Below are 14,404 nucleotides of genomic sequence, written 5' to 3' on the forward strand. Positions count from 1 at the left end.
CGCAGTAATGCATGAGTGAAATTCAGTGGAACTCATGTAGGGGTTGAGGCCAAAGCTCACGAGTATCTGCACAACCACCCATTTTCAAAATTGACCTTTTGGTTTTGTGGAACACATTGTGTCTTTTAAAAACAGTCAGACGGACAATTTTTGGGACATACTGTAGTCTGACAGCATATGGTCGGAGCTATCCTTGAAAAGGTCAAGGAGTGCAGTAAAAACTTGGACAGTGTATCATTGACTTGCACAAGTCAGGAATGGTGCTGGGAGATATTTAGAAGTGTTTTTTTTCTATGTTTTGTTTTACCCGACGGATCTTCTCTTTCTTATGAAACCTTTATTTTTATTTGTTTTATCATGTCAAAAACAGGTCATTGTGGCGGAATCTCTACCATCAATGTGACCGACGGCCAATTTTACGTTCTTCAAACAAGCTACGAGCTGGACGACATCAACTTTCCACATCAAACTTCAACCTGCGTATGGCATATCACCGCCTCCGGGGGATACCGCATCAAGATCACCTTCAAGGAATACATGCTATCGGAAGACACTGCTTTATCATTCGGTCATGGGGAAGTACTGGATTCGAACGTGGAGGCAATGAGCAGCCATGGCACGCACACCCATCTGTATTTAATTTCAGAAACTAACAATCTGTGGATAGCACTCAACTCTTCAAGCATGATGTCTGCCCACCATTTGAAATTGGAAATCGAGGAACTAAGGCCAGTAGGTGAGTTCGATGGCTAAAAGTTTATACTCTCTGTTTCTGTCACGTATTTATAGTCTAGTCCGAGCCAATATGGCTTATCGAGCTAGCGGTTTCCTTGGCATGAAACGGCAGAGAGTATATGTCTATTTCTCCTGGATGGGATACCAGTCCTTTTCAGGTTTTTCTCCCAGCTATTGCCGATGTTACCCATTTTACTCCTGGGCAGCGAGAGGTACAATTGGCTTGCCTAAGGACACAACATCAGACCAGCAGCAGGATTTGAACCCACTGACCCCTGATAATGAGTCACGAACCCTAACCACACACTATGTATTTCTACAGGTACCAAATTCATTGCTCTGGTAGTTGCCAGAATAAATACTTTATATTTATTGCTTTGTGGGTTTTGTTTTTAGAATGTAACGAAGATGAATTTGCCTGCCCATCCGGCCTTGCCTGCATACCACGGAATCAAGTTTGCGATGGGTACCCACATTGCCCTATGAAAGGGGATGAAATTGGCTGTGGTGAGTATCTTCAATCTTAATTTTTTGCTCAGGTTGTTTTTAGATTAAGTAATGGTCTGAGATTCGAGTCAAGTGTCTTGTGACTCAAGCGAATTTCAAATTAACCTTAGACTTGAATCAAGTGCATTGTGACTCAGACTCAAAATCCAAGTGACTCAGTCACCCTCAACCAAGAGACTGAGACTTGATCGATCCCCTCAACCTAATTGATACATGGTTGAGAGTTAGTTAGGCTCGAATTGACGCAGACTCGGACTCGGACTCAAACCAAGTGATTGAGACTCACACTCAATTTAATAACTGACATGATTTACACTGAGACTTGAATCAAGTGATTTGTGAATCGAACTCAAACCAAGTGATCGGGACTTGATTGATTGATATATTGATATATTATCATCATCATCATCATCGGTCGGCTGCGTAGCAGTCGACTACCAGTTTTTGAAATGCAGGTCTCTGTCGGGCTTGTTCCTCAATGATGGTGGCTGTGAGATATGTAAACCTAGCTTACATTGATTTGTGTCTCTTGGCAGGGTCATGCTCTGAGCATCAGTACATGTGTCCTGATGGTGGTTGCATTGATGCGCTTCAGGACGTATGTAATGCGATACCTGACTGTCTCGATCTGTGGGACGAGATGAACTGCTGTAAGTTCCCAAGCATAGACCAATCCGGGCCCCCTTCAATGGAAAAGCATTTTGTAATCAGCTATTGTTTAATAAAGACAATCCATTATGGGGCAGTGCACAGACATTTCTCCATGGAAGGGGGTCTCTCCTGTGAAAAAAAAGTGGTCTTGAGTAGTTTGCGCATTCGCGTGCGATCGGGCTCGCCCTAAATTGTCTCCCCAAACCGGACTATTGAAGGGCCATCTGCTATTCGTGCACAGAGCCTTATATATATGTTTTAGCTGAATGTGCAGGAGTAGACCTAAGGGGGAGGGGGAGTAAAAAAAAAATGTTCTGTCTAAATTTCCATAGAAATTCATAAAAAATAATGCTATCCCCACCTATTAATTTTGCAGAGCCGAGTGTCCGGACAAAAAAACCCGTCTACATTTCATTGCACATTCGTGGCACAGTCATACCTTATTTGTTTGGTTTTACAAGAAATCTCAGTCCTTTTTCTGACTTTTCTATCCACTGTTGTTTTCCTCAGTTCCATGTGGAGAAAGTAGCATCACTTTCAACAACTCAGTGCAGACTTCAGCAACACTGACTTCGCCGTATTACCCAAATGACTATCCCGACAAAGCGCTGTGCGTTTGGTTCATCACAGGTGATGTAGGCTCTGTGATAGCCTTCCAGTTCTCAGTGTTTAATACAGAGAAAGAACTTGACAAGGTAACCATCGGCAACGGCCACGCACCGTCCGAAAGTGACTCAATTATTGGTCATTTTAGTGGTTCCCTGACGAGTCTAGCTGTCTTTTCCAATGACAACACAGCATGGATGGAGTTTACCAGCGATTATTCAGAAACCGAGATCGGATTTGAGGTCGGTATCACACAAGAAAGATCTGAAGGTAGGAATCAACTTTAAAAGATAATTTAATGTCTCCTGAAGTTGTCTTGCATCTGATTTTAGGGAGCAGTACATATAACTTATATCATTCGAAGGTTTTACACAAAGTGCCTTTGTGCAATATATATTAACAACTGATTTCCTGAAAATTGGTATGCTGTTCATCGTTTTGAATATTTTCAGCATCTTTGACAAGGAATCCTCAGAAGCAGTAAGCAACACTCAAAAGTCAAAACCATGGTTTGTTGATCAAATTAGGTTTTGCCCTTCACTGACGTATAAACACTGTATACTCAGTGTGTTACCTCCCGAGTGTAAGGTCGGTGAATACGTCGGTGAAGGGCAAAACCTAATTTGATTTACATCACCCCGACGCAAAATTCCATCTTATCTATAGTTTGTTGCATAAGTTGCAAACTTATGCAAACAAACGTTAACAGTTGTTCAATCACCTTTCTTGCCATTTAAAAAAAGTGTCTCCAAATCTTCAGAAGCAGTCAGCAACACTCGAAAGTCATAACCATAGTTTCTGTTATAAGTGCAGACTTATGCAAGTAAAAGTGTTTGCGAAATGTGAGGTCAATGTAATGCAAAATGTGTTGCTGCAATTGTGTAAAGTTTGGAGATTTAACTTCAGAAGTTTACGTGTTATTTGTTTTGCTCTTTGCTGCAGTTTCTTGCGGAGAAAATGAATTTGCATGCAAGGATACATCCACTGGCTTGACATGTTTGGCACGTGACGACACATGTGGTGGTGATGGTGATGACTTTGCACTGCTTTGCCCAGATGGATCAGATGAATCATATTGCCGTAAGCATAATTCGGATTCGGTAAAAAGTTTCCAAATTACTTAAATCTGTTAAATTTGTTAAATTTAAAGGCATATGAGATCTTTTCAATTTATCAAAAAAGTAGTCAACCGAAATATTGTTAAGAAACTTGTACTTGGAAAAAAATTGTAGTGGCACTGAACACTGGTACTGCACCCTATGAAACTACCCCCTCTGTCTTGCTGTCATTTATAGGAAAACAGCAGATGTCGGTGATTGCCAATGATACAGTCAGTTGAATTATCATTGGAAATATTTTTTAAAAAGTAGTTTCCGAGATCAAAAGGTAATGCTCATGGTTTGTCACTGTTTTCTCAAAAAGTAATATCATCTGAGCAAAAACTATACTATTTGTGGTGGGTTTTGAGAAGTGTTCATTGGAAATGAACAAAATGCATCCAAAAAGGAAGTTGACGTACGTGCCTTTAAGAGGTCAGTGGTGCGTCTGCTGAGTTGCTTGTATGTACAAACATGCAGAAATAATCAATCTTCCAGTCCCAAGTCAAACACTATCCTCTGTAAATACTTGTGAATCGACTTGATGTGTGTGCTTGCAAACAAACTTGTGATGCACTTGATCTATCAACTACCTTGACTACAAACACTGTATCCATACTACTGTTGAAATCTGCTTTATAATGTCCACCTCCTGTGCGTACCTGAGCAATTATTTAGTTCTCAAAAGCACAATTTTTCTGAAAAACAGGTGAATGCGGACCACAAAACATCTCCATCTACGAAGATCCCATCACCCTCAAGTCACCGCTCTACCCCAAACCGTACCCCAACGATATGAACTGCATCTGGCTCATCAAAGGCGAATTGATGAAACCGGTGACCATGCGGATCCAGGATTTCGAAATGGAGGTAGACTACGATCACTTGGAGGTCGATTTTCATTGGGAGGGTGAGAAGCAGCCTAGAGAGCTCTTTCGTCTTACGGGGGAGGATATTTCGAGGCGGACGGTGGCCTGGGATGGTGAGGCCGGAGTTCTCAGGTTGGAAATGAAGACCAATCGAGACACCAGAAAGCAAGGGTTCTCCATGCTGATAAGTCATTATCAGAACTATACTGGAGACGAAGGTGATTTGGAGGGTGAGTAATAAATCATCATCATTTTCAATGTACAGTCTTGTAAGAATTTCGCTTTAAGTTGAAGGTTTCAAAAAAAGAAACCTACTTTGTCTCTGACTTATCTACCATTTGATTCAATTTTCATAATTATAAAAGTAATAACAAGGCCTATAAAGAAATTCAAAGTAGTCAAAAATGGAAAATGGAAAATTGTCAATTTTTTATGATGTTAATCTTGAACTAAATGTAGGCCCTTTAAAGTCAGATTGATAATTTATCATATCCAAAATGGACAATGGAAAAAAGAGAAGTTTCCATCAATTTTTCATTTCATTTATTCCATTTTTATTTCATTTTTATTTTCATTTTTCATTTTTCATTTGTTTTTCCATTTTTCATTTTTCATTTTTCCTTTTTTCATTTTTCATTTTTCATTTTTCATTTTTCATTTTCATTTTTCAACATTTTTTTTTATTGGTGTTCTCTTTTTATGTATTTCTTTGTATTCAGCATTGTGTGAAACTGATGAGTTCCATTGTGGCAACGGTTTCTGTATCACCAATTCGTCCCGCTGCAATGGTTACCCAGATTGCACAAATAACCAAGATGAACTTAACTGTGGTAAGTCTGTCATTCAATATATCTTTAATATTTTTCATTTATTTCTGGTACAACCAAGGATTCCTCAAAAGGGCCCATGGCACTGTAGCTCGCAAGCCTCCCAATGAGCTGTTTATTCCTCATAACAAACAAATTCTGATTTTTATCCTGAACCATCGCGCACTCGTCCTGTCCTGGCTCTGAGTGGTTCATTCACATCAGAGTTCCCGGCTCCTTCTTGGGTACGGTCCCTCTACAATATGAGGGTGACTCTTCTCCTGAGAAGAAGAAATGCAAGATGACAGATAAAGACACTATGATAGCCCTGTCAGTCAAATATCGTGATTGAGACAAGACCTTACTTAAGGCAGTTTAGAATTTGTCTGAAACCCTGTCTACCGCGGCTGACCCGGGCTTGCCTCCCTCTCAGCCTCCCCGAACCCTAGCATACCCCGCACTGTTTACCACCCAATGGACTCTCCAAACATTTTCCCAGTGTTTGCTCCTAGTTCTCTTGGTGCTCTTCCTAGGACTAGAAGGCTGAGCCTCCAGCCCATCAGGAGCTAGATGTCTCCTCTTTTCCATCTCCTCATGAGGCTGAACTAATGGATACGGCCATACCAGCCTCCTTGGCCGTGCTTTATCGCCTTGTGGCTCACGTATTGGGGTTTTCTGATCCCATGAACCCCGGACCAACTACACAGCCAAGACTGTTTAAATGACTAACAACTTCTGAATAATATAGTCGCCTCCGATATTCCACTCCCGTGATTCCCAAACTGCGTCGCCCTCCTCGTCGCTAGAGTCAGTACTCCTTCCTGATCGACAAAATGCAAGAGTTTTACTCCTGCTGTCTGATAACTGGTTCTGGGTTGTCACAAAAATCTCCCCCCCCCCCTCATTCCAGCCAACATGCAGGGCTCCACCCTTCCCTTTCTGGCCGACTCACTTGGACACTTTTCAGCGAATTTTAGTTGGTCTACCCGTGGCAAGGTTCTGGGGCCCCGAAAGACGAGCCCCAGCTACCTCTACTGGCTCTCGCTTTTGAGTCTCCAAGCCGCCCCATCGTCCTTCGCCACAGCCATCAAGCCTTTTGTTTTTGCTCAATCGCTCCATGCCATACAAACCCTCAGGCCACCACTCATCCTTTAGCCTCTTCTGCTGCTTTCGGCTGCAGTCCGGCTGGTGGAAGTGACTATGCCCACAGACAACAGGCACCCACCACTGGACAGGTGGGAGCTCCTTGAGCCCATTTCGCCAGATCCTTTTACCAAATGACTTCCGCCCTTTGGATACTCGCCACCGTCTCACTCGGCTGCTGCTTCGAGTTCAATAGTGTCCCGACACAAAGGCCCACTGGACTGGACCACCTTGCAATTACGCCAAGCAGTCAAAGAAGAAATACCAGCGATGTTTACAAAGAACGTTTTACAATTCTTACCACTCCGAGAAGAACCCTCTTCAAGGCCCTTCACCGCTTTAAAAGCATATGGTGCAGGGTCAATCTGTTCTTATCTGCTGCGACAAATCTTGACTGTGGTGTCCTACATTAACCAGCAGAGAAGGGACTCGCTATATTTGTTAAATTAATACAAAATCATGTTTCGTAATCAAAAGGTTGTGCACGGTTTGTCACTGCAGTTGAAGGGCTGCATTTGGAATTTGAATCATTCGCCTGGCTATCAGTCATCATGGCAAGACATCAATTGAATGCTCAAGGGAAAATTATTCCAATCCCAAACCACATCAACTTTTTTTTTCAACATGTAGAATTTTACACAGCTACATCACACAGCTCTGAAACTGATTATGGCATGGAACTTGGTCACAGTGTCAAACAAATGTTGTTGTGCTCAATTGAGGATTGCGTTGTAATGCATGACTGAAATTCAATGGAACTCATGTAGGGGTTGAGGCCAAAGCTCACGAGTATCTGCACAACCACCCATTTTCAAAATTGACCTTTTGGTTTTGTGGAACACATTGTGTATTTTAAAAACAGTCAGACGGACAATTTTTGGGACATACTGTAGTCTGACAGCATATGGTCGGAGCTATCCTTGAAAAGGTCAAGGAGTGCAGTAAAAACTTCAGACAGTGTATCATTGACTTGCACAAGTCAGGAATGGTGCTGGGAGAGAGTAAGAAGTGTTTTTGTTCTATATTTTGTTTTACCCGACGGATCTTCTCTTTCTTATGAAACCTTTATTTTAATTTGTTTTATCATGTCAAAAACAGGTCATTGTGGCGGAATCTCTACCATCAATGTGACCGACGGCCAATTTTACGTTCTTCAAACAAGCTACGAGATGGACGACATCAACTTTCCACATCAAACTTCAACCTGCGTATGGCATATCACCGCCTCCGGGGGATACCGCATCAAGATCACCTTCAAGGAATACATGCTATCGGAAGACACTGCTTTATCATTCGGTCATGGGGAAGTACTGGATTCGAACGTGGAGGCAATGAGCAGCCATGGCACGCACACCCATCTGTATATAATTTCAGAAACTAACAGTCTGTGGATAGCACTCAACTCTTCAAGCATGATGTCTGCCCACCAATTGAAATTGGAAATCGAGGAACTAAGGCCAGTAGGTGAGTTCGATGGCTAAAAGTTTATACTCTCTGTTTCTGTTACGTATTTATAGTCTAGTCCGAGCCAATATGGCTTATCGAGCTAGCGGTTTCCTTGCATTAAACGGCAGAGAGTATATGTCTATTTCTCCTGGATGGGATACCAGTCCTTTTCAGGTTTTTCTCCCAGCTATTGCCGATGTTACCCATTTTACTCCTGGGCAGCGAGAGGTACAATTGGCTTGCCCAAGGACACAACATAAGACCAGCAGCAGGATTTGAACCCCCTGACCCCTGATAATGAGTCACGAACCCTAACCACACACTATGTATTTCTACAGATACCAAATTCATTGCTCTGGTAGTTGCCAGAATAAATACTTTTGTATTTATTGCTTCGTGGGTTTTGTTTTTAGAATGTAACGAAGATGAATTTGCCTGCCCCTCCGGCCTTGCCTGCATACCACAGATTCAGTTTTGCGATGGGTACCCACATTGCCCTATGAAAGGGGATGAAATTGGCTGTGGTGAGTATCTTCAATCTTAAATTTTTGCTCAGGTTGTTTTTAGATTGAGTAATGGTCTGAGATACGAATCAGGTGTCTTGTGACTCAAGCGAATTTCAAATTAAACTCAGACTTGAATCTAGTGCATTGTGACTCAGACTCAAAATCCAAGTGACTCAGTCACCCTCAACCTGAGTGACATGAGATTCAGACTCAGACTCGCATCAAGTGACTTGCGACTGAGACTCAGACTCAACCTAAGTGACTTAAGATTCGGACTCAAACTTTAATAAAGTGATTTTTGCATCAGACTATGACTCATACCAAGTGAATTGGGAATCATTTACCTGAGTGACTTGAAAATCAGACTGAAACTGGAATCATGGTACTTGTAACCCAGACCCATCTGCAGACTCGAATCAAGTGACTCAGACTCGAACCAAGAGACTGAGACTTGATCGATCCCCTCGACCTAAGTGATACATGGTTGAGAGTTAGTTAGGCTCGAATTGACGCAGACTCGGACTCGGACTCAAACCAAGTGATTGAGACTCACACTCAACTTAATAACTGACATGATTTACACTGAGACTTGAATCAAGTGATTTGTGACTCGAACTCAAACCAAGTGATCGGGACTTGATTGATTCCCCTCGATCTAAATGACACAAGGTTTAGAATCAGACTCTAATCAAGTGACTTGTGACTCAGACTAAAGGACTCAAACCTGATGACTCGGCACTCACCCCCTACCTAAGACTCATCCTATGGTGGTTTGACCAATCAAAGCTGTGATTAATATCCGACATACGTGCACAACAGTTGGACGTGCGTGCAAGTGCGTACATGATGCATGTGGCTTGATTATGTAGTGTGGCAACCTGTCTCGTACTTGAAATTGAGGGATTGATATATTATCATCATCATCATCATCATCATCGGTCGGCTGCGGAGCAGTCGACTACCAGTTTTTGAAATGCAGGTCTCTGTCGGGCTTGTTCCTCAATGATGGTGGCTGTGAGATATGTAAACCTAGCTTACATTGATTTGTATCTCTTGGCAGGGTCATGCTCTGAGCATCAGTACATGTGTCCTGATGGTGGTTGCATTGATGCGCTTCAGGACGTATGTAATGCGATACCTGACTGTCTCGATCTGTTGGATGAGATGAACTGCTGTAAGTTCCCAAGCATAGACCAATCCGGGTCCACTTCAGTGGAAAAGCATTTTGTAATCAGCTATTGTTTAATAAAGACAATCCATTACGGGGCAGTGCACAGACATTTCTCCATGGAAGGGGGTCTCTCCTCTGAAAAAAAGTGGTCTTGAGTAGTTTGCGCATTCGCGTGCGATCGGGCTCGCCCTAAATTGTCTCCCCAAACCGGACTATTGAAGGGCCATCTGCTATTCGTGCACACAGCCTTATATATATGTATTAGCTGAATGTGCAGGAGCAGATCCAAGGGGGGGGGAGTAAAAAAAAAAAATGCTCTCTCTAAATTTCCATAGAAATTCATAAAGAATAATGCTCCCCCCCCCCACCCACCTATTGATTTTGCAGAGCCGAGTGTCCGGACAAAAAAAACCCGTCTACATTTCATTGCACATTCGTGGCACAGTCATACCTTATTTGTTTGGTTTTACAAGAATTCTCAGTCCTTTTTCTGATTTTTCTATCCACTGTTGTTTTCCTCAGTTCCATGTGGAGAAAGTGGCATCACTCTCAACAACTCAATGCAGACTTCAGCAACACTGACTTCGCCGTATTACCCAAATGACTATCGCGACAAGGCGCTGTGCGTTTGGTTCATCACAGGTGATGTAGGCTCTGTGATAGCCTTCCGGTTCTCAGTGTTTAATACAGAGAAAGAAGTTGACAAGGTAACCATCGGCAACGGCCACGCACCGTCCGAAAGTGACTCAATTATTGGTAATTTTAGTGGTTCCCTGACGAGTCTAGCTGTCTTTTCCAATGACAACAGAGCATGGATGGAGTTTACCAGCGATTATTTAGTAACCGAGATCGGATTTGAGGTCAGTATCACACAAGAAAGATCTGAAGGTAGGAAGCAACTTTAAAAGATAATTTAATGTCTCCTGAAGTTGTCTTGCATCTGATTTTCGGAAACAGTACATATAACTTATATCATTCGAAGGATTTACACAAAGTGCCTTTGTACAATATATATTTACAACTGATTTCATTAAAATTGGTATGCTGTTCATCGTTTTGAATATTTCCAGCATCTTGGACAAGGAATCCTCAGAAGCAGTAAGCAACACTCAAAAGTCAAAACCATGGTTTGTTGATCAAATTAGGTTTAGCCCTTCACTGACGTATAAACACTGTATACTCAGTGTGTTACCTCCCGAGTGTAAGGTCGGTGAATACGTCGGTGAAGGGCAAAACCTAATTTGATTTACATCACCCCGACGCAAAATGCCATCTTATCTATAGTTTGTTGCATAAGTTGCAAACTTATGCAAACAAACGTTAACAGTTGTTCAATCACCTTTCTTGCCATTTAAAAAAAGTGTCTCCAAATCTTCAGAAGCAGTCAGCAACACTCGAAAGTCAAAACCATAGTTTCTGTTATAAGTGCAGACTTATGCAAGTCAAAGTGTTTGCGAAATGTGAGGTCAATGTAATGCAAAATGTGTTGCTGCAATTGTGTAAAGTTTGGAGATTTAACTGCAGAAGCTTACGTGTTATTTGTTTTGCTCTTTGCTGCAGTTTCTTGCGGAGAAAATGAATTTGCATGCAAGGATACATCCGCTGGCTTGACATGTTTGGCACGTGACGACACATGTGGTGGTGATGGTGATGATTTTGTACTGCTTTGCCCAGATGGATCAGATGAATCATATTGCCGTAAGCATGATTCGGATTCGGTGATATCTGTTAAATTTAAAGGCATATGGATCATTTCAATTTATCCCAAAAGTAGTCAACCGAAATATTGTTAAGAAACTTGTTGCATTGTGAAATATTGTTAAGAAACTTGTTTCTCCTGACAACGGGCAGAGCATACTGTTCGAAACGTTGAGTCCCTCCGGTTCTTTTCAGAACCACACATACTCAAAAAAGAGATTTATTCACATGGTGCTACCGCAAACTTATCTTGCCTTAGTATCTTTCCACCATGCAAACCTTCAAATCTCAAGAAACTTGTACTTGGAATACAAATTGTGATGTTACTGAACACTGGTACTGTACGCCGTCTGTCTTGCTGTCACAAGAAAACAACAGATGTAGTTGATGCCAATGATACAGTCAGTTGAATAATCATTGAAAATATTTTTAAAAAGTAGTTTCCGAGATCAAAAGGTAATGCTCATGGTTTGTCACTGTTTTCTTAAAAAGTAATATCATCTGAGCAAAAACTATGCTGGTTGGGGTGGGTTTTGAGAAGTGTTCATTGGAAATGAACAAAATGAATCAAAAAAGGAAGTTGACGTACGTGCCTTTAAGAGGTCAGTGGTGCGTCTGCTGAGTTGCTTGTATGTACAAACATGCAGAAAGAATCAATCTTCCAGCCCCAAGTCAAACACTATCCTCTGTAAATACTTGTGAATTGACGTGATGTGTATGCTTGCAAACAAACTTGTGATGCACTTGATCAACTACCTTGACTACAAACACTGTATCCATACTACTGTTGCAATCTGCTTTATAATGTCCACCTCCTGTGCGTACCTGAGCAATTATTTAGGTCTCAAAAGCACAATTTTTCTGAAAAACAGGTGAATGCGGACCACAAAACATCTCCATCTACGAAGATCCCATCACCCTCACGTCACCGCTCTACTCAAACCCGTACCCCAACAAACTCAACTGTGTCTGGCTCATCAAAGGCGAATTGATGAAACCGGTCATCATGCGGATCCAGGATTTCGACATGGAGGAAGGCTACGATTACTTGGAGGTCGTTTTTCCTGGGGAGGGAGAGAAGCCTATAGAGCTTACGGGGGAGGATATTTCGAGGCGGACGGTGACCTGGGATGGTGAGGCCGGAGTTCTCATGTTGGAAATGAAGACCGATGAATCCAGAAGACATCGTGGGTTCTCCATGCTGATAAGTCATTATCAGAACTATACTGGAGACGAGGGAGATTTGGAGGGTGAGTAATAAAGCATCATCATTTTCAGTGTACAGTCTTGTAAGAATTTCCCATTTTGTTGAAGATTTTTAAAAAAAAAACCTACTTTGTCTCTTACTTATCTACCATTTGGTTCAATAGTCATAATTATTAAAGTAATAAATAGGCCAAAAAAGAAATTCAAAGTAGTCAAAAATTGAAAATGGAAAATTTTTGATGATGATAAATCTGAACTAAATGTAGCCCCTTTAAAGTCAGATTGATAATTTACCTTTTCCAAAATGGAAAAAAGAAAAGTTTCCATCAATTTTTCATTTCATTTATTCCATTTTCATTTTATTTTTATTTTTCATTTTTCATTTTGCATTTTGCATTTTTCATTGATCATTTTTCATTTTTCATTTTTCATTTTTCATTTTTCATTTTTCATTTTTCATTTTTCATTTTTCATTTTTCATTTTTCATTTTTCATTTTTCAACTTTTTTTTTATTGGTGTTATTACTTTTTATGTATTTATTTTTATTCAGCATTGTGTGAAACTGATGAGTTCCATTGTGGCAACGGTTTCTGTATCACCAATTCGTCCCGCTGCAATGGTTACCCAGATTGCACAAATAAGCAAGATGAACTTAACTGTGGTAAGTCTGTCATTCAATAGATCTTTAATATTTTTCATTTATTTCTGGTACAACCAAGGATTCCTCAAAAGGGCCCATGGCACTGTAGCTCGCAAGCCTCCCAATTAGCTGTTTATTCCTCATAACAAAAAAAATCTGATTTTTATCCTGGACCATCGCACACTCGTCCTGTCCTGGCTCTGAGTGGTTCATTCACATCAGAGTTCCTGGCTCCTTCTTGGGTCCCTCTACAATATGATGGTGACTCCTCTCCTGAGCAGATGAAATGCAAGATGACAGATAAAGACACTATGATAGCCCTGTCAGTCAAATATTGTGATTGAGACAAGACCTTACTTAAGGCAGTTTAGAATTTGTCTGAAACCCTGTCTACCGCGGCTGACCCGGGCTTGCCTCCCTCTCAGCCTCCCCGAACCCTAGCATACCCCGCACTGTTTCCTACCCAATGGACTCCCCAAACATTTTCCCAGTGTTTGCTCCTAGTTCTCTTGGTGCTCTTCTTAGGACTTGAAGTCTGAGCCTCCAGCCCATCAGGAGCTAGATGTCTCCTCTTTTCCATCTCCTCATGAGGCTGAACTAATGGATACGGCCATACCAGCCTCCTTGGCCGTGCTTTATCGCCTTGTGGCTCACGTATTGGGGTTTTCTGATCCCATGAACCCCGGACCAACTACACAGCCAAGACTGTTCAAATGACTAACAGCTTCTGAATAATAAAGTCGCCTCCGATATTCCACTCCCGTGATTCCCAAACTGCGTCGCCCTCCTCGTCGCTAGAGTCAGTACTCCTTCCTGATCGACAAGATGCAGGAGTTTTACTCCTGCTGTCTGATAACTGGTTCTGGGTTGTCACCAAAAAATCCCCCCCCCCCCATTTCAGCCAACATGCTTTCTGGCCGACTCACTTGCACACTTTTCAGCGAATTTTTAGTTGGGCCCCGAAAGACGGGCCCCAGCTACCTCTACTGTCTCTCCCTTTTGAGTCTCCAAGCCGCCCCATCGTCCTTTGCCACAGCCATCAAGCCTTTTGTTTTTGCTCAATCGCTCCATGCCATACAAACCCTCAGGCCACCGCTCATCCTTTAGCCTCTTCTGCTGCTTTCGGCTGCAGTCCGGCTGGTGGAAGTTACTGTGCCCACAGACAACAGGCACCCAGCACTGGACAGGTGGGAGCTACTTTAGCCCATTTCGCCAGATCCTTTGACCAAATGACTACCACCCTTTGGATAATCGCCACCGTCTCACTCGGCTGCTGCTTCGAGTTCAAGAGTGCCCCTACTGGACTCGACAATAATAATCTC

At 42.0% G+C, this 14,404-nt stretch overlaps 1 protein-coding gene across 1 annotated transcript in view; it reads left to right on the plus strand.

Annotated features, from left to right (window-relative positions):
• The window catches only part of LOC119724134 (CUB and sushi domain-containing protein 2-like), a 51,996-nt gene that overhangs the window by 17,618 nt on the left and 19,974 nt on the right, over positions 1 to 14,404 (plus strand). Inside the window, exons 9-22 of the mRNA XM_038195054.1 lie at positions 371 to 736; positions 1,132 to 1,242; positions 1,779 to 1,892; positions 2,404 to 2,769; positions 3,442 to 3,579; positions 4,306 to 4,695; positions 5,185 to 5,295; positions 7,513 to 7,878; positions 8,274 to 8,384; positions 9,427 to 9,540; positions 10,060 to 10,425; positions 11,098 to 11,235; positions 12,108 to 12,485; positions 12,993 to 13,103. Of these exons, the coding sequence (XP_038050982.1) occupies positions 371 to 736; positions 1,132 to 1,242; positions 1,779 to 1,892; positions 2,404 to 2,769; positions 3,442 to 3,579; positions 4,306 to 4,695; positions 5,185 to 5,295; positions 7,513 to 7,878; positions 8,274 to 8,384; positions 9,427 to 9,540; positions 10,060 to 10,425; positions 11,098 to 11,235; positions 12,108 to 12,485; positions 12,993 to 13,103 (3,180 nt within the window). The remainder of the gene's footprint in view (positions 1 to 370; positions 737 to 1,131; positions 1,243 to 1,778; positions 1,893 to 2,403; positions 2,770 to 3,441; positions 3,580 to 4,305; positions 4,696 to 5,184; positions 5,296 to 7,512; positions 7,879 to 8,273; positions 8,385 to 9,426; positions 9,541 to 10,059; positions 10,426 to 11,097; positions 11,236 to 12,107; positions 12,486 to 12,992; positions 13,104 to 14,404) is intronic.

This window comes from Patiria miniata, unplaced genomic scaffold (assembly GCF_015706575.1).
Source record: "Patiria miniata isolate m_02_andy unplaced genomic scaffold, ASM1570657v1 HiC_scaffold_18, whole genome shotgun sequence".
NCBI lineage: Eukaryota > Metazoa > Echinodermata > Asteroidea > Valvatida > Asterinidae > Patiria > Patiria miniata.